The sequence below is a fragment of the Podarcis cretensis genome (genome assembly GCF_951804945.1).
Source record: "Podarcis cretensis genome assembly, chromosome: 14".
Taxonomy (NCBI): domain Eukaryota; kingdom Metazoa; phylum Chordata; class Lepidosauria; order Squamata; family Lacertidae; genus Podarcis; species Podarcis cretensis.
In genome coordinates, this window is record NC_137183.1 from 49,447,735 (window position 1) to 49,466,808 (window position 19,074).

Here is a 19,074-nt window from a genome sequence, read left to right on the forward strand (position 1 = left end):
GCGAACAAGGCACATTCCAGCTAAACATCTGGAAGAAATTTCTGACAGTGAGAACTGTTCAACAGTGGGGGGCTGTGGACTTCACTGGAAGTTTAAATCTGCACTGGAAGATTTATCTTTTGAAAGCCCAACAATGAGAAATGGTAAGTTTATAAGAAGTACAATATACCTGCATCTCATCAATTAAGGGTGGGGCAGGGATACAGCAGGCTTTCAGAGTCTCCTGCCAGACAGGTAACACAGGTTTGGATCTATTCATTCGGGGATAGCTGGGCATCTAAACTGCTTCAAACAATCAAGCCAACCTGCTGCCCTCACTATGCAAACCTCTGAACAACTGGAGGTGGGGTGAGGAGGATGTGCATTACGTGATGCTTAGACACAAAATGCAATGTTTAAAATTGGATGGAGCACACAGGTGAAAATGCACATTCAACTCAACCCAGATTCCCTGTTTAATGGCAGGAAGAGAGGACACAGTTGCACTCAAGTTCTGCTTGCAGGTGTCCAATTTGTCTCATTTTGCCTGCTACAAAATCCCCTTCCCTTGCCACCCTCCAGGTTCCCACACCTTCTCTACCACTGCCCAGACAAGACGGGACTCACCTTAAGGTATCTCCTGCGATTCACATAGATGCGTACCAGGCACCTGACCTTGATGAGGGTTCGACGCAGCCTCCGGTACCTTTGCCTGCAGGACGGGAAACCCCCCGGTACGGAGGTGGGAAAGATCACACCCAGCCTCAACAACACTTTCTCCTACCCAAGGCAAAAAACCAAAATAAAAGACGATAACGGACAAACAGAGCAGACACAAATGGCACACGTTTAACATGCAGAGGGAACAGGCAAATCAAAATTCAGGTGCTGAGATACACCTAGTGGTGCTGTGCTTTGCAGCCTGCTGGGACTTCAAAGAGCAGTGAAGGGCTGTTTGCAAAAGGGCTTTCAAACAGCCCCACGCTCCCCTTTGAAGTAGCACCCAGCAAAACTGCTGCCTGATGAACAGAATCCTACTCTCTGCAGGGAACTTAGCAGGATTCAACCTCTGATCATCAGCTGGTGAGCAGGGGCTAAATCCTGCGGAGTAGATTGGGCCAAATGCTGGTTGGACCAATGCAGAATTGAACACCAACCTCCCACAGGTCACTGATGTCACCTGATTGGAAGGTGGATGTGGTTTTTAAAAAGGCTTTGTGGTCGAACCCCGTGATGGGCTGAGGCTGACCCACCGGCCAGTGGCTTCCCATCCCTAGCCTCGTTTTGCGCAGTGTAAGATGTGATGTCATTACGCTGCCTATTCCTCTGCTCCAACAATCCATTGTGCAAGTCAGGGGTGGGGATACCGTATGATGATGTGACGTTACGCCACGTGTGTCATGTCAGACATAACCACAATGGCGATGGCTGATGCTGGCCCGTGTTCTCACACACCCTTCCCAAGCACACACAGATGCCTGTCCTCCTCTATCTCTAGCGTGGAGAGCATGTTGCAGCTGTGCACCTGACAAGATAGCCTCTGGCCCGCGCCTGGAAGAGGATGATCTTATGGCGGAGGGCGAAGAAGCGTTTCTTGATCAAGAAGCCCCGCGTGTACCGCTGCAGCGTTAGAGCTGCCATGTGGACAATCCGTTCTCGCTTCCCTTCCAAGTGCTGGTAGACATTCTCCTTCATGAAGAGCTGGGGTGAGGAGGGGGAGGGGAGCATCAGAATAACTCATTAATTAATTGCACTTCTCTCCCACCTTTCCTCCAAGGCGATCGAGGGTGGCGTACACAGTCCTCCCTCTCCTGATCCTTTCTCACAACAACCTGCGAGGTGGGTTAGGCCGAGAAGCAGCAACTGGTTTCCAAGGTAACCCAGTGAAGTGTGGATTTGAACCCTGGTCTCTCCTATGTCCTAGTCCAGAGCTCTTAACCAACCCACTGCAGTGGCTCTGGGTGGCTGCTACCTACACCCAACTTTCCTTGGCATTCAGTTATTCATGACATTTATACAGTGGTGCCCCGCAAGACGAACACCTCGCAAGACGGAAAACCCGCTAGACGAAAGGGTTTTCCGTTTTGGAGGCGCTTCGCAAAACGAATTTCCCTATGGGCTTGCTTCGCAAGACAAAAATGTCTTGCGAGTTCCTGCGGGTTTTTCCCCCTTCCCCCCCCCCTTTGCCTAAGGCGCTAAGCCGCTTATCAGCTGATCTGCTGATAAGCCGCTTAACAGCTGATCGCTAAAAGCCGCTAAACCGCTAATAGCGCTAATCCGCTAAGCTGTCAATGGGCTTGCTTCGCAAAACGAAAAAACCGCTATATGAAGAGCCTCATGGAACGGATTAATTTCGTCTTGAGAGGCACCACTGTACAACAGCTTTCCCGTCAAAGCACTGGAGGGGCAGGAGGACCAAATTCAATAAAATATTGGGGGGCCCAAGTAAGCCCTGCCCTGTATAATGGATCACATGATGTAGTGAGTACACACCATTTGACTGGCAATGCCCATCAATTGGGGGGGGCACCCTCCTCAAATATTTTATTTTGGGTCCTGAAGATCCCTTGGCCCCTAGGAGTTGGCTCCTACGCTGGGGGGTAGTTTCTGTTTTACAATAACACATCACAATCTAAGAGACATAATGTGAAAGTAATAAACAGGAATGGCAAAGAGGAAGAGCCAAACAAATCTATCCAGGTAGGCCCCATGAGAATATCACAGATTTTTTCATGCTGTTTTGTGATGCAATAGCCAAGTGGAATAATCATAATCATTTATTACTCGTACCTTGCCCCTCTGACTGGGTTGCCCCAGCCACCCTGAGCAGCTTCCAACAGAATATAAGAAAACACAAGATACAGCAAGCATTAAAAGCTTCCCTACCCAGGGCTGTCTTCAGATGTCTATGGGAGGTTGCATAATCGTTAATCTCTTTGACATCTGATGGGAGAGGCAGTTCTTTGGCCGAATGGGAGTTGGTCCAAGCCCAGAGGCGGAGCTAGCACCCAGGGGTGGGGCAAGCTGCCCACGGGGGCAAGGGCAAGCATCCCAGAGGGGTGGTGTGGTGATGTCACCCCCCTCAGGGATGACACCCAGGGCGGACTGCACCCAGCGCAGCCCCTTCCTCTGCCAGTGTCCAAGCCTTGCCAGTGAAGGGGGCTTAGGTGTCTTGTTTCTTCCTCAGATGCAACGAGGTGGAATGGTTACAGATGAAGACACTTCTGACAGAGGAGGAGCTCTGTGGCAGTTAGCTCTCCCAGCCTGGCCAATGGATGTGGCCTTGCTGCCTCGCCTCTCCCTCAGACGCAGGCAGGTGAACTGTCCATTCACCTTGGTCAGCTGAGAGGTGGAGAGACCCCATGGCTCATCACCCCATGACAGAAAACCCAGGGGTGGGAATTTCCACGCTCCAAGCTGCCCAGCAGTTACTTACAACCATGATTATCAAGGAAAATGGCGGCTGTACCTTGGTGGCTCCAATGCAGTACATATCGGGGGTGGCTGCGCATAGCTTCTTCAGCACTACCGCACTGTTCCATGCATCAGGGATCATGCCTTGTTTGATATCAACAAGGCAGCGGTACCTAAAGAGACAGGCTGAGGGTGTGATTAGGTGCCCTCCAACTGTTGCCGGACTACAACTCCCATCATCCCTCATCACCGGCTATGCTGGCTGGGGCTTATGGGAGTCAAAGTCCAAAAATCCTTTCTATGTACAGTGGTACCTCGGGTTACATACGCTTCAGGTTACATACACTTCAGGTTACAGACTCCGCTAACCCAGAAATAGTGCTTCAGGTTAAGAACTTTGCTTCAGGATGAGAACAGAAATTGTGCTCCGGCGGCGTGGCAGCAGCAGGAGGCCCCATTAGCTAAAGTGGTGCTTCAGGTTAAGAACAGTTTCAGGTTAAGAACGGACCTCCGGAACGAATTAAGTACTTAATCCGAGGTACCACTGTACAGTTTTATTTTTCCTTCTCACCCAACAAAGGATGCTAACATAGTGCCACAACTGAACAAAAAGTCAGTTGCCACCCTGGTCAACTTCTGGAACAGGGGCGAACACAGCAGCAAAACATTTGGGGCTGGCTCTGCTAATAAGCATGTGGTTAGGGGAGCCCTGGTAGACACCATATACCTGGTTACAGATAGGTAGCCGTGTTGGTCTGCCATAGTCAAAACAAAATAAAAGAAAAAAAATTACTTCCAGTAGCACCTTAAAGACCAACTAAGTTAGTTCTAGGTATGAGCTTTCGTGTGCATGCACACTGTGTGTATCTGAAGAAGTGTGCATGCACACGAAAGCTCATACCTAGAACTAGCTTAGTTGGTCTTTAAGGTGCTACTGGAAGGAATTTTTTTTCTTTTATTTTGTTTTGACCATATACCTGGGACACTAAATAAAGCTTTCAACAAAGTTCTTCCCAACCAAAGGCTCCCAGGCAAAATTAGCAAGAATACCGCAGCCAAGCCTGCCTGTCAGAGCCTGCAATTGCTCTTCCCCTTCCTTGCCTTCTTGGGTCAGAGCCCTTGTTGACCATACCTTTCAATGAACGTCTGGAAGGGGATGCGAACGGGAAAGCCCTCTTTGCGGATGCGGATGGTCTCCAGAATTCCCGAGTACCGCAGCTGGCTGCTGACTACGTCCGGCTCAAAAAGTCCTGGCTTCTGGTTGAGGAAGAAGCGAAGGAGAGCATTGGATAGGATAGTAAATGAGCCGACTGGTTCAGGATTCATATCGTGATAGGAGAAACGAGCCTGACAGAGTGTGAGAGAGGAGCTCTCTGGACGACTCAAACCCTGGGTTATCAGGCCAGAAGAAGCGCCATTTAGTGACAGGCCTTCCTTTACCTGTGATGGATGACTCAGCATCCATCAGTTTCTGAATGACTCAGCAGGTGCCCAAAATACTATTGAGGAGACAATTGGAAGGAAATGAGTGGGGGTTATGGAAGGGCAGTAGAAGGAGAAATAGTTTAGAGACCATAAGGCTGCATTGTAGAAACTGTGGTTCTGCAAGGAGGGAGAGGCTTGGCTGCAGCTGTGTTAGCACTGCAAGGAGGTGGGGTGAAAGTGAAGCCATTAAATGTCATGATCAAAATTTCCTGCATTGCAGGGGATTGTATCAGATGACCCTACCGTTCTATGAAAACGCTCTTGAGAGAGGGCCATAGTTCAGTGGTAGGGCACTTGCTTTTGCATGCAAAAGGTCTCAAGTTCAACCCCTGGCAGTTCCAGGAAGGGCTAAGAAAGACTTCTGCCTGAAACCCTGCAGAGCTGCTACCAGTCAGTGTCAGCAACATTGATCTAGATGGACCAGCAGTCTGACTCTGCAAAAAGGCAGCTTCCTATGTCCCTTTCCCCTTAGGACACAGCAAGTCCATACCTTCTTATTGTTGGGTTTGATGCAGCGGACGAAGAAAGGGTTACATCTGCAGAAGAAGAAGAAAAACACACATACGATGGGACTATAAAATGTCTTCATCCTGAGAGTGGTGCATATTGAATGGAATTGCCTGCTATTTGCATGAAGGAAGAAGCTTCCACTGGCACAAATGGGAAATATCCTGCTCATGCAAACAGCAGGTTCAGGACCCCCTTGCTCCCCCCCCCCAACTTGCCATGGTCCCGATCCAGGTCATGGGTCAATTTAAAAACCACCCGCATACAGTATGAAAATCACCGCTGCTTCACTCTATGGGAAGCAACAAATGCGCAAAGGACCTAAATCTGTTCCTTGCCACCTCTAGGGAAGGACTGCAGCTTAGTGGGAGAGTGCCAGCTTTGCATGCAGGTTAAATCCTCAGCATCTCCAGGTAAAAATTAAGAGAGTCTGTGTACTGGTCCAGTAAACGCTTCCGCTGCGCAACCAGCAACAGTTCTCTTTGCAGAGCATTAATTAAGTCCAGTGCAGAGATTCTTGTTGCAGTACAAGCTTCAGAGTCTCAGCAGCAAAGAAATAACGACACAGGGAAGCCTGTCTTTCCAAAGACAGGTTTATTGCAGAAAGATAACAGAAACACCTCCGGAGCTTTCCGACATTTTTGCTTCACGCCCCCCCAGGCAGAGAAAACAAACACTCTTTATATAATGAGCAACTTAACAACTTAACGAGCTTGACTTCTTAAAGTCACATGACATTGCTAACATGCCAGCGTCTTAGGTTTCACACCCTAACAAAAATGAGAATGTCTCCTGTCTGAAACCACAGAGAGCTGCTGCCAGACCGTATGGACCATACTGGACTAGCTGTACCAATGTTCTGATTTGACAGGGGGCAGTTCCATCCCTTTATACAAGATCTGTAACACTGAGGACTAGAATCTTACTTAATTTTCAGGGGAAGGATCTTAGCTCAATGCAGGTTCAATCCCTGGCACCTGCAGGCAGGACTGGGAGAAAACACCATCTGAAATCCTGGACAGCTGCTGTGTGTCAGTGTAGACGTTGCTAAGCTTCTGACGTTCCTATGTCTTTGACTATAGCGCAACGACTTTGCTTTGCAAGCAAGAGGTGCCAGGTTCACTCCCTGACATCTCCAGGCAGGGCTGGAAGAGAACCCGGAACAGCGGGTTTTGGACTCCCTTGCCTGCCAGCCTGCCAGGGTCCTGATCCGGTTCATGGGCCCTCCATGCCGGCAATTTGAAAAGCTATTTACACCAGTGCTTCCCCTATGCCTTCCTCACCTCTCCATTTTATCCACGAGGTCCGAAAGCGACTGCTGGAATTTCGCTGCCACCGTGTGGGACTTAAATTTCCGCCTGCTGGTGCTGCTTCTCCCCATCATGGTCTTCTGCTGAGCTATCACCTGGGCATGGCTGTAGAAAAGGTTGGCCACCATCTGGGGCAAGAGCAGAGGAGACATTTTGTAGGGGGCATTTTGGGAGAAGGTGGGACATTCGCAACTCATTCTGTTTTGATCCAGCTCTCGCTGCACGGAGGACGTTTGCTGGGGGATCTTGGGCAAACCACTCTCTGCCAGCCTAACCTACCTGGCATGGCTGTCGTGAAGATGAAATGAGAACAGGGAGAGATTTTAAGGATGGGTGGATCTGTCCGTCTTAGTTTCTTCCCCCCACCCCATCTTAAATTTCAGTTCGCCCCATTTCAAGATCAGATTGTGATTTTTTTTTTAAAAAAAAAAAGTTTGCATGAACATTGAGACTCATTTTCCTGTGCATTTCTCCTGATACACCTGTGTTTATACACCATTCGGTCTAGCAAATGCAATTGGCAATTTTCCCCAGTACGCTGCAATAAAGTAGTACAGTGCAGTATTTCTAGGCATTTATTCCCCTGCATACACACGTTTTGGGGGCTGGAAAACTGCACTGCAAGGTTAGGAGAAGTGTGACTTTCAAAGGATAAGCTATGTTCTGGAAAGTATTAATTAAACAGGTTAGCATTAGAATCAGTGCTGTACTGGACGAATTCCTTCCCCATCCCTAGGTGAGAATAGTGTAGACCAGGAGTGGTTGAGAGGTCTGATATTTCTCCCCTACCCAATACCTCATCTATTTTTGCAGCTGGGTCAAAAATATAAATAAATAAAAACAGAAGCAACCCCCTGGGGAGTACAGAGACATTTAAACTTCTCCATCCAGCACTTTACCTTGATGGGCATGCAAATCTGCCCCTCCCTGGTCATCAGATTCATAATTTGATGAGCGCGGGATGGCAGTAACTTTCCTTAAACTAATATACACAGATCAGCTGAGCAGAGAGACCTAGGTGTGTGGGTTTGTGTGTGCATGAGTACAGGTATGTGTGTGAGAGTTGGCCATACCTACCCCTGATGTGGGGTCCCTGATGTGCCCCTCAGGACAAAAAATGTTCAACCACCTGGATGCACACCAGCCCTGCAGAGTAGGTTATGCAGAGAGATAGTGACTGTTCTAAAGTCAATCATTGAAGCCAGGAATGACCTTTAATTATCACCCATTTAGACAACCCGTATCTGCAAGTCCCCATTCCTATGCTCCCCACCACTGTTGGAAGTGCAACAGCAGAGATCATTCTGTGTGTAACTTAAGGGTTAATTCAATTAGTGTTAAAGTCAATGAGCAGGGGGGGAAATAGGTGGAGGTGTTGCTTAGCAACCAGGCAGCATGGCATGATGCTTCCTGAGGTAACTCATGCTTTCATTGGCTGTGCAGTTCTGAGGGAGCTTTTTCCTTCCTGTTTGTGTTGTTGTATGTCTTCCTGCTATGAACAAGCCTGAATTAAGAAAGATATTACCTCTATGTTTATTTCTCTTCATATTATGTGGTTGTTGTTTTGTTAGTTCAATTAACCCAGTTAAGTTTTATCAGGTTTTTTTTTCTCTGGACTCCGTCTGTATTATTTGGGTGACGCTACTAACAACAGCCACACCACACTGCTTCACCCTACTCTTCCAAACACAGAAGCCATCAGATGCACTGGAGCCAGTCGACCTGAGGCCACCCCAAAACACCTACTTTGATTTTGCTGTTGACGAAAAGCTCCAGGACGTCCAAGCGAACCTGATCGTAGTTTTTATCCAAGAACTTGTGTACCTGCAGTGGGGTTAAGAAATGCATTATATTTTCTGAGCCAAAATATAGTCTATGTGTGCAGCACCTCTCCATTCAAAGCAGGGAGAAGTCTGGCACTCTTACTTTCTGTGCTACGTGGGGCTGAAACTGCTGCCCTGATAATAACTGCTCCTCAGGGCCACCCTGATTTTGGCAGGGTCAGCTGATGCAATGCCTAGGCAGGCTGGAGCTGCAGCCTAGATGGTGCTGTGAAGGCACAGAGCACAGTCTGCCAGGCTTGCAGTGGAAACAGGGTGACAGTGGCATGGGAGGGGCTGGAGGCTGGGGGTCCCAGGCACCAAGCACTTTATGTGTGCAGAATGTACCCTGTTCATCCTCCTTATGTTGCTCCTTCCCAACCACCCAGTGTCTCACCTGGTAGGTGACTTTGCCAGCATAGTGCTTGATGGAGAATTCGGGTAGCGGCATCTTCGGTTTGGAGTAAAGCGGGTTGGCGCCGTGGTGGTAATGACACTTCTGGAGAAATGTGTGATCCGTGGCCTGGCAAGGCGGAGGAATAACTGGGTCAGACTAGCAGTGCCCCATGTTGTCCACCCAGTGGATGACATTCAAGTTCACCATTGCTGCAAACACTTTCCATTTTAGGCCAGCGGCGTCTACCATTGGGACAGGGGAGGCACACTTTTTGAGTGTGAAAGAGGAAGAATCGGCCACCTTCTAGAGCCATTCACCGTGGTTCTGCACGAGTCCCTCAGCTGCTTGAGCCCAGAATGGTGACTCAAACAGAGATGCAAGGGACAGACTCTTTTAAAGACAGGCCGTTACGCTGTGCCTTTGCACTGAGAGTCGTTGAATGATCCAACCACAGTATTTATTAGGACATGAAACATTGGCCAGTGCTTGCTTCCAGAAATTCTGGTGCTTTCATTCCAAGGCTCTTTGAGCATAGAAAGAGTGTCACCCCCTCAAAGGGGGATCATTGCTTCCCTTGCCTCCATAAATGGGGAAGGTGCTTCTGAGCAAAAGCCGTTAGTTGTCATCCTGCGACTAGAACAGACTTAAAAAAAAATTATGCATGGATTCTACGCAGCACCAAGTGGTACCTGAGGGAAACTGCTCTGGTCATCCAGGATCCTTAAAATCCCATAAGGCCTTTGGGCAATGAGGTCAATGCAAGGCTGGTTGTCATTGAAAGGTATTTCTCTCCACTCAAGATGCTCCCGGATATATTCCTCCTGAATACAGAATGTATTTATTAGTTAGATTTGAATCTGCTGCCCCTCCACCCTCACCAAATGAACTGACGCCTGTAGCTCCAGCTGCTTTCATTTACTTATTTATTGATATTTGAATCCTGCCTATGACAAATTTTCCAAGGGGACACACATCATTTAAAAACAAATGACCAAAAATAGCAAGCTATAACAAAAAGAGCAAACAGGAAAATAAAACTTATCAGCATTAAACACACAGAAGCGCGCACACAAACACACACACACACACACAAACACACACACGTGCAACATAGCTGCAGATCCATTAAAAAATGTGATGCTCCAAAATCCCAAGAATGGTGGAGATGGTGGATTCTGGCCTCACCTGCTCCTCCTTGAAGACAATCTTGTTGAAGAAGAATTGGAGATACTCATTTGCGTAATTGATGCATAACTGCTCAAAGCTGTTGAAGCCCAGATCCTATTCAAAATTCAGACCGCAAGTTTAAAAAATGTGTACATGCAGAGCAAAAGGCTACTTTAGGCTACCCAGTATAGAGGAGAAGAGCTCCATAGCCCAGCCTGCCATTCTCGAACTGAGCCTGCCTCCGGGAATATCAGAAGCAGTAGCCATTGCAGCACTGGAGGCTAATTCATCAGGGGCAAGCGGGGCACGACCCCACTAGTCTCTGTCTGCCCTCTGCCAGCCCATACCTGCCTCCTGTCTTTCTTACAGTCCAGTAGGTGGTCCTGCCTGCTGGCTTCTTAATCTCAGTGCTGCCCCATGAAGAACCCATCAGGGAGGAGGATGGAGGCAATAAGTTGTCTCTGCCTGTTTTTCACTATGGCTCCGTCTACTGTCGGTCTCCCTGCCTTCCACCCAGTGCCGGATTTATGTATAAGCTAAACAAGCTATGGCTTAGGGCCCTAATCTCTCGGGGGCCGCCAAAAAAACTTTAAGGAAAAAAACCTGATGTACCTGGATGTACTTCTCCAAAATATAAGAAAAAATAAATTACTTTGATAAAATACATATTTTGTTATGTGCAAATGTCTTTAGATACCTATTAGGTCCATAAATTACCATATAGCATATATTCAACACAAAAAACAGTGACAATTTCTTGTTGACAAAAGACAGCTGGACATATAAAGGGCCCCATTACCTTCAAGAGCTTAGGACCTCATCAAACCTCAATCCAGCCCTGCTTCCACCCAGTCAGTCCCAGAGAACACCAGCCACCTCGACATGATAAGCACCATTCTGGGGGCACTGGGTGTGTGTGTGTGTTATTCTATCCTTCTCCTCCCCTGTATCTTAGGTCCTTTGTCAAGGGACATTTGTGTTGGGCACCAAATAGCAGTTTCTGGGGAAGGCCCCGGTTATAATTGGCTGAACGCTTCTTCCCTCACTTCAAAGCCATAGATATCCAAGACGGCGATGGACAGGGTTTCTTGCTTGGGGTAGGTGAGCCTGTTAATCCTGTCGATGAGCCAGTTGAAGAGCAAGGAGTAGAGGATCTTGGCAATGGCATCTCTGAGGCAAAGAGGAAAGGAAAAAACACATGCACAAGCACCGTGGGCAAAGAAATGGAAGAAGACAAAGTCACAAGTAGGGGTGCTGAGGGTGAGTTGCAGTATTTACACATGGCTCTCTGCGTTACGGTTGTGGAGATGGATGGGGTTTCTGTTTACCTGGCATCAACGGCACTGTCGACAGTGAGGGGTGTGTATATCTTTTCTCTCATGGTTTCCTGTTGAGAAAGCGAAGGAAGAAGAAAGATGGCCTCCCTCCAATGGTCGGCACCAGTCACACAAAATATCATGTCCCCACCACCTCATGGAATCTCCCCCGTCCTAACACCTTTCCATTTTGATTCTCTGGCCCCATATCTGCACAAACTTATTATCCCAAAATATAGACGTGCTTTTACACTTGCAAGACTGGATGTTTTGCCATCTGCGGTACTTGACGGTCGATTCCAAAAGATCCTGCCTGAGAAATGTCTTTGCCCCTGTGGAGACGGTAGCACCGAAACAGCGGCACACGTCCTCCTGTCTTGCACTCTCTGCAAAGACCTGAGGAACGAGATCATCACCTCACTTGTACTAACTCGTACTCGATGGCCCTTGTGGTCTCTTCCAACTCTATGATTCTATGATTCTATAACCATTCCAGGGCACTCAACCACTGCCACAATGTCCTTTCTTTTATCAGATCAAAATGAGCAGATAACAGCAAAGGTTGCTAGGTTCATAACAGGAGCAATCAGAATAAGGGCCACTAACTGGCTGCTGATTCAGGGCTTTAAATTGTGCTCTTATATAAAATTTCCCTTTCTGCATATACTGTAATGTTTTATTGTTGCTATGGCCATTGGCTACTGCGAATAAAGTCCTAATCCACAGGTGCTGCTGGGCTCAAACTGGAAGCCCTTGAGTCCATCTACTGTCCCACCAGGTCAACTGGCTGGGGGGCAAGGATGACTGCAATAATCAATGAGGCAGAGCCTTTTTACCGAGAAGTCAGGTGTCCACATTCTCCTTCCTGCAATGTAACATATAGGGCATAACAACACGCTTTGTTCTAAGCAATTCATCACTAAGGGAAAGGAAGCACTTGCCCCTCCCTGAGCAACCTGCTGAGTAACCATGCCTATTATTACTATAATTTATGATTACATTTATATAGAAGCCCATAATAAACAAACATTCCCTGGGCAACTTACAACAAAATATTAAGAGCACAATTTATTATAATAATAATTAAAAACTAACAGACAAACAATAGAGCCCGCCTGTGGGTCAGGGCATCTGGCTGTTAACCAAGAGGCTGGTGGTTCGAGACAACCCAGGAACAGCTCTGAGCAGGAATCCCTGCATTGTAAGGAGTTGGACTAGATGAACCTTGGAGCCCTTCCAACTCTAAAATTACAGTGGTACCTCGGGTTAAGGACTTAATTCGTTCCGGAGGTCCGTTCTTAACCTGAAACTGTTCTTAACCTGAAGCACCACTTTAGCTAATGGGGCCTCCCGCTGCCGCCATGCCGCCGGAGCCTGATTTCTGTTCTTATCCTGAAGCAAAGTTCTTAACCTGAAGCACTATTTCTAGGTTAGCGGAGTGTGTAACCTGAAGCGTATGTAACCTGAAGCATATGTAACCCAAGGTACCACTGTATATGATTCTATAATTAAAGGCAACAAATAGATGCATTGCACAGAAGCAGCACAAAATATTCAACACTCCAGGTTTTTTTGGTTTTTTTAAAAAACAGTTCAGAATAAAAGGGTCTCTGCCTCATGAACCCTTTAACTGTTCTTGGCCCAAAAGCAGAGCAACAGACACCTGCCCTTCGGTGCCCATCCTCCCAGCTCCGCACTCAGGGCTGCCTGCCCCTTTACCGTCACTTTGAAGGTGATGGACTTCTGCAAGCCCTCAGGGGAGATTTTCAACAGATCGGCCACAACGCGGATCTCCCGGGCGCTCACCACCGAAGCCACCTCCTGGCAATCTGTCTGCAAAGCACCAAGTCAAGACATGTTTGCAAAGAGGCTGGGCGACCTTATTCATGGTTGACATTCAAGAACACACAGCAAAAACAGGCTGCTGGATAAGGCAGTACATCCTCCAGCATCCGGTTGTCACAGAAGCCAACCAGGTGCCTGTGGGAAACCCACAAGGAGGACCCAAGAGCCGCACAATCCCTTCTTGTGGCAACTGGTATTCAGGAGCATTATTGCCTCTTGCCATCATGGCAAGTAACCACTGACAGCTCTCTCCTCCATTAATTTGTCCAATCTTATTTTAAAGCCATCCAAGTTGGTGACCACCACTGCCTCCATAGTTCCATAGTTTAACATTGTACTGCATAAGAAGTCCTTTCTTTTATTTATCTGCCCTATATTTTTCAACAGTCAGCTTCATTGGCTGTCCAACTAGCACCAGATTAAACCCTGTTGAGGCCCCTAGGCAGTCGAAATCTCGAGGGGCTCCTTGTGTGCATGCTCTAGTAGGATAACAATGAACCAAGAAAGCTTGAACTTTTAACTTCGTTTCAAGATCAAATCAATATTATTTTGATCTGTTGTCGTGGCCCCCCTAAAAGGTTTGGTGCCCATAGGCTAGTGCCTACTCTGTCTATCTGGCAATCCAGCACTGTGTCCAACAAGAGAACGAGAAAAACTTGTCTCTTTTCCTTTTCCCACAACAAGCATCATTTTATAAACTTGTAAGTATCATGCCAAGGGACGTGGGTGGTGCTGTGGGTTAAACCACAGAGCCTAGGACTTGCTGATCAGAAGGTTAGCGGTTCGAATCCCCGCGACGGGGTGAGCTCCCGTTGCTCGGTCCCTGCTCCTGCCAACCTAGCAGTTTGAAAGCACATCAAAGTGCAAATAGATAAGTAGGTACCACTCCGGCGGGAAGGTAAATGGCGTTTCCGTGCACTGCTCTGGTTCGCCAGAAGCGGCTTAGTCATGCTGGCCACATGACCCAGAAGCTGTCTGTGGACAAACGGCGGCTCCCTCAGCCAATAAAGCGAGATGAGCGCTGCAACCTCAGAGTCGGTCACGACTGGACCTAATGGTCAGGGGTCCCTTTACCTTTAAGTATCATGCCACTTCTTTTGCTATACTCGGAAGTCCCAAATGCTGCAACCTTTCTCCATAGAGTCACTCCCTTTGCCTGATTATTTTAGTTGTCTTTTCTGAACCTTCTCCAATTGTAATATTTCTTTGTTAGTTTGTATGTATATTTGTTTGTTTATTACCTGCCCTTCACCCTAAGGTCCCAGGGCAGGTTACAACATTAAAACAATATTCAAAGGAGTTTAAAGCAATCTATGTTCATAAAAACCAGGTGGGTCCTGAAAATATACATCTACAATACCCTTTTTGAGATGAGGCGACCAGAACAGTACACGGTATTCCAAATGCAGCCACCCCATTGATTTGTTTAGTCGGCATTATGATATCAGCAGTTTTATTTTCAATTCCCTTCCTAGTTAACCCCAGCATGGGATTTGCCTTTCTCACAGCAGCCACACACTGGGTCAGCTGTGCCCAATTTTCATGGGGCAACATCACCAGTGTGAAAATGGGAGTTGACCTCCCCACACTCCAATTTACATTTTTCACACTGGTTCGCTCTTGCTTGCCTCCCCCCTCTTTGCACCAATACGATTAAAAGTTGTTGCTGGGCTGGCTACATGATCCAGGCAGTCAGGGACCGCGTAGTCAGGAGGAAAACATCAAGGCACCATGCAGCCAACCAGACTACATCCTGAAGCTTCCTGCTTCCTCACTCTGGAAGAAGTGGTGTGGTTTATTGGGGGTTTTTTTAGCCTTTCCTTAGAATGCACACTAGACTTATATTTCCATCCCAATAACTAACCTCGTATTTTTCAAAGTAGACATTCCCCAAGTGTAGAATGGAAGACAACATGCGGAAGATGCTGTCCTGATCGTGGGCAGTGAAGTGCAGAATTTCCATGGCATCGAGCAAGCGGTGAAAATCCTCAGTGTCCACCTTGCCAGGAATTTCGCAGTTACCTCCCTACATACAATGAAAGGGAGGCATTTGTTCCCCACAAGGGAAAACAGACCCTGGGGTGAAAAAGGCTCTCTGCCCCCGGCCAAGACCCATATCTGATTGGGACCACCGCCTGGGACAGAGACCATTCCTCCTTGATTGAAATGTTTGGGTATTTGTAAGAATAATATCCAGCACTTTTCTCCTTCTGTTCCATAGGCATTTCAAGGAGAGGCCCATACCTGGTTCAGGTAATAGTATGTTTCTGCCTCTTGAAGGCCGAATTTCCGCTTCTGCTGAGCAGGGAGGCCAGCCAGCATCTCGTAAAATATATGGTAGTTCCGTTCGTTATTGGCCTACATGGCAAGGCAGAGAATACAAGAGGGAATCATTACCAGGACAAATATGGACATAGAAACAGCATGAGACAGATTTCATTTATGTGTTGATTTATTTATTTTTAAATAGGGATACGTAATTTTTTTTGTATGAATAGCTGATGTCTAATTTAAACTTATATATATATATATGTCAGGGAACTGCCATCGGAGCCAAGGGTGGTGGTAAGGCTCCCCGATGACGCTGGAGAGGGAACCAGCAAGGAGAGAGGGAGAGCTTCCGCTGGGGAAGGAAATAGACGTGACGCCAGGGAGGAAGGGGAGGCTGAGGGAGCTTCGGAGGGAAGGCTCAGGGACTGTCCCAGTGAGACCAGTGGGGAGAGTACAGGACCTCCCCTTGGGACGCCCACTCTGCGCAGAAAGCTTCCGCGCAGGGAAGCTAGGCAGCGACTTGGTGTCAAAGAACTTTTATGTTGGAGGAAATTCAGGAAACGCCCACTGACGGATTCTGCCAGTGATTGAGACAGTCACGGAATACTGACTGTCCAGTCAGGGGAAAGTTTTAACCAAACTACTCAGCTTGGAGCAGTTTGCGCCTTACGCACAAGCAACCCCAAACCCCATTACATATATATTTAATTTTATGCTTTTATGCACAATTGTTGTAAGCTGTTCATATATTTTTAATGAATAGCAGTATATACCGTATTTTTCGCCCTATAGGACGCACTTTTCCCCCTCCAAAAATGAAGGGGAAATGTGTGTGCGTCCTATGGAGCGAATGCAGGCTTTCACTGAAGCCTGGAGAGCGAGAGGGGTCGGTGCGCACCGACCCCTCTCGCTCTCCAGGCTTCAGGAAGCTACCTGCCCAGACCAGGAAGCTCCCAGAGCGATGCTGAAGCTGCGCTCTGGGACCCATTCTGGGGGCTGGGGTAGGGGGAAGCTCGGGCTTCCCCCGCCCCAGCCCCGTGCCTGGGGGGAGAAATAAATTTTTTTTCCCTGTATTTCCCCCCCCCCCCTATGGGCCGGTGCGTCCTATAGGGTGATATACAGATATACAATTTAATAATAAAAACACCTTAAGTGGTTAACATACTGGTATAAAATATTCATTTAAAAATAATAATAATAAAGCAAACAAAAATTATCAAAATATGGATAAAAATCAGCAGTACACAAACACAAAAATAAAAGTACATGTCTCAGTCAGCTTGCCTAAATAAAAATGTTTTAGCAGGCAAAGGAAACAATATAGCTCAGTCTAGAGAGCATGAGACTCTTAATCTCAGGGTTGTGGGCTTGATTCCCGCCTTGGCCAAAAGATTCCTGCATTGCAGGGGGCTGGACTAGATGACCCTCGGGGTCCCTTCCAACTCTACCATTCTATGATTCTAAAATGCCTGCCTAATATTTTATGTAGCCAAGTGGCAAGTGTCCTTTTGTTAGATTGATGGGAGCCAGTGTGGTAGTGGTTAGAGTGTAAGACTTGGAAGGAGGAAGGAGGAAAAACCATGTATGTCAAATGTGAACCACCCTGAGATCTTCAGATGAAGGGTGCAATACATATTTAATAATTTTTTTTAAAAAATGAGGTCCTTGGATTTTTTTAAAAAAGAGAATATAAATGCAATTAGTAAATAGAAAGATAGATTTAGAACTGGCCTGCTATTTCCAAACTCTCTTGCAGAACACTTGGGAAAAGCTCGTCTTTCTCCTAAGAGTTCTGTAATGGTTCTAGGGGTTGCTTGTGCGTAAGTGACCGCCACTCTTGGCTTGGTTGCCTGGTTGAACCCTTTCTGTCTGGACAGCCCTTCACTGCGTGGCTGTCTCAGTCGCTGGCAGAATCCGTCAGTGGGCGTTTTTTGAATCTCTTCCAGCAAAGAAGTTCTTTGACGCCAAGTCTCCTCCTACTCTCAGTGCGCGGAAGTCTTCTGCGCAGGGAGGGAGTGGGCAGCGGAGGACACGTGCTCTCCCCGCTGGTCTCCGGCGAGGAGTCATGGAGCCTCCTCTCCAAATCCCCTCTCCGCCCCCCTTCTCCACTGGTGTTACACTGATTTCCTTCCCCAGCAGATGGGCTGCCTCTCTCCCTACTGGAACCCTCTCCGGCATCCCTCTGGAGCCTTCCCTCCGCCTCCAGCTCTGATGGCAGTTCCCTGACAAGTTCTCTCCCAGCTTGCAACATTTTACAAGTCAGGGAAATGACTCAGTAGCTTGGCCACAGGACACCTGCAAAGTAGATGGAGGAGCCATCTTTCTTTTTTAAAAGGTGGCCCTTCCTTACAACAGAAGGTTACTGGGGAAACGAAGGAGAAGTGCAGAGCCTCACCTGAAAGACGACCCTTGATTTCTCCAGAAGGTACTGCGAAGTAATGGCACCACAAATGAACCCATTGCTGCAGAGACAGAATTTAATACTTGTGTTGGGTCTTTTCCGTCCCGTGACACAGGTTCCCAGCAAGCACACTAACACAATGTAACACAACACGGTGGGAATCAGAACTTAATCAGCAGAAATTGCCAGTGCTTATTGCGCATGTATATTAATTATGAAATGAGGTAATGATGTATATGACTGGTGAAAATTGAAATACTTTGTTTGAAACTTTATAAATACCACTGCCTGGACCACTGGGCGGGGTTGCAGTTTTGTGGAACAATCCGACTGCAACCTATTGCTTTGCAATAAACAATGTTGGAATCCTAACTCCTCACATTTCTGAGTTTTATTGGCATAAACTCAGGAGATCAGCATTTGGCTTACAACACTTCTACATTCCGACAAGACACAGTCTCAAATAATAATAATAATAATAATAATAATAATAATTTTATTTATACCCTGCCTTCCCCGGCCAGAGCCGGGCTCAGAGTGGCTAACACCAGTAAAATTACAGTAAAAACATAATAGAAAAATAAATAAATATCAAGCCTGATTTACAACTATAGAATCCTGGACCCCGTAGAAGTTACTTTCTATTATTTCAAACTTGAGACGCCATGAGAAAGGAAGAGCATATTGTGTCCCAACATATCAATAGGGCCAGCCCAGGGCTGTGGCAGCCATGCCCAATTCTATAATTCCCAGAAGCCTGAGTCAGTTGTAACAACAAACTGTGGTTTGCATAGGTGCCACAGTGCCACCCGCGTCCCAAAACACTATAGAATCTGATGATAAGCAGCAAAGCAAGGTAAAATAAGTAGCAGCAGTGCTGAAGCAGATCTAATAGCTACTATATAAAAAGGCCTGGGTAAATAAAAAGTTGCTGATCAGGCATTGGAGAGACATGATACTTGGTACCAGGTGAACCCCATTGGGGAGAGTATTTCCCAAGCAGGGAGCCACTACTGAAAAGGCCCTTTCTTTGATTGCCTCACCTCTGGAAAAGGGTCTCAGAAGATGACCTCAGCATTTTGGGCAATTTCATGTAGGAGTTGTTAAGATTTGTAATTACTTAATTAGCTGCCCATTCACGAGAAAAATATTGTGGCCGGAA

General features: G+C 47.2%; 1 protein-coding gene across 1 annotated transcript in view; it reads right to left on the reverse strand.

The window, feature by feature from the left end:
- MYO15A (myosin XVA) overlaps positions 1 to 19,074 on the reverse strand; it is a 101,642-nt gene that overhangs the window by 71,368 nt on the left and 11,200 nt on the right. The window contains exons 8-23 of the mRNA XM_079953638.1: positions 17,907 to 17,973; positions 15,485 to 15,598; positions 15,105 to 15,266; positions 13,115 to 13,228; positions 11,408 to 11,466; positions 11,126 to 11,249; positions 10,098 to 10,193; positions 9,602 to 9,733; positions 8,913 to 9,038; positions 8,442 to 8,519; positions 6,669 to 6,823; positions 5,369 to 5,414; positions 4,526 to 4,650; positions 3,449 to 3,566; positions 1,505 to 1,680; positions 607 to 691 (exon numbers count right to left, since the gene is read on the reverse strand). Coding sequence (XP_079809764.1) covers positions 607 to 691; positions 1,505 to 1,680; positions 3,449 to 3,566; positions 4,526 to 4,650; positions 5,369 to 5,414; positions 6,669 to 6,823; positions 8,442 to 8,519; positions 8,913 to 9,038; positions 9,602 to 9,733; positions 10,098 to 10,193; positions 11,126 to 11,249; positions 11,408 to 11,466; positions 13,115 to 13,228; positions 15,105 to 15,266; positions 15,485 to 15,598; positions 17,907 to 17,973 — 1,777 coding nt within the window. The remainder of the gene's footprint in view (positions 1 to 606; positions 692 to 1,504; positions 1,681 to 3,448; positions 3,567 to 4,525; positions 4,651 to 5,368; positions 5,415 to 6,668; positions 6,824 to 8,441; positions 8,520 to 8,912; positions 9,039 to 9,601; positions 9,734 to 10,097; positions 10,194 to 11,125; positions 11,250 to 11,407; positions 11,467 to 13,114; positions 13,229 to 15,104; positions 15,267 to 15,484; positions 15,599 to 17,906; positions 17,974 to 19,074) is intronic.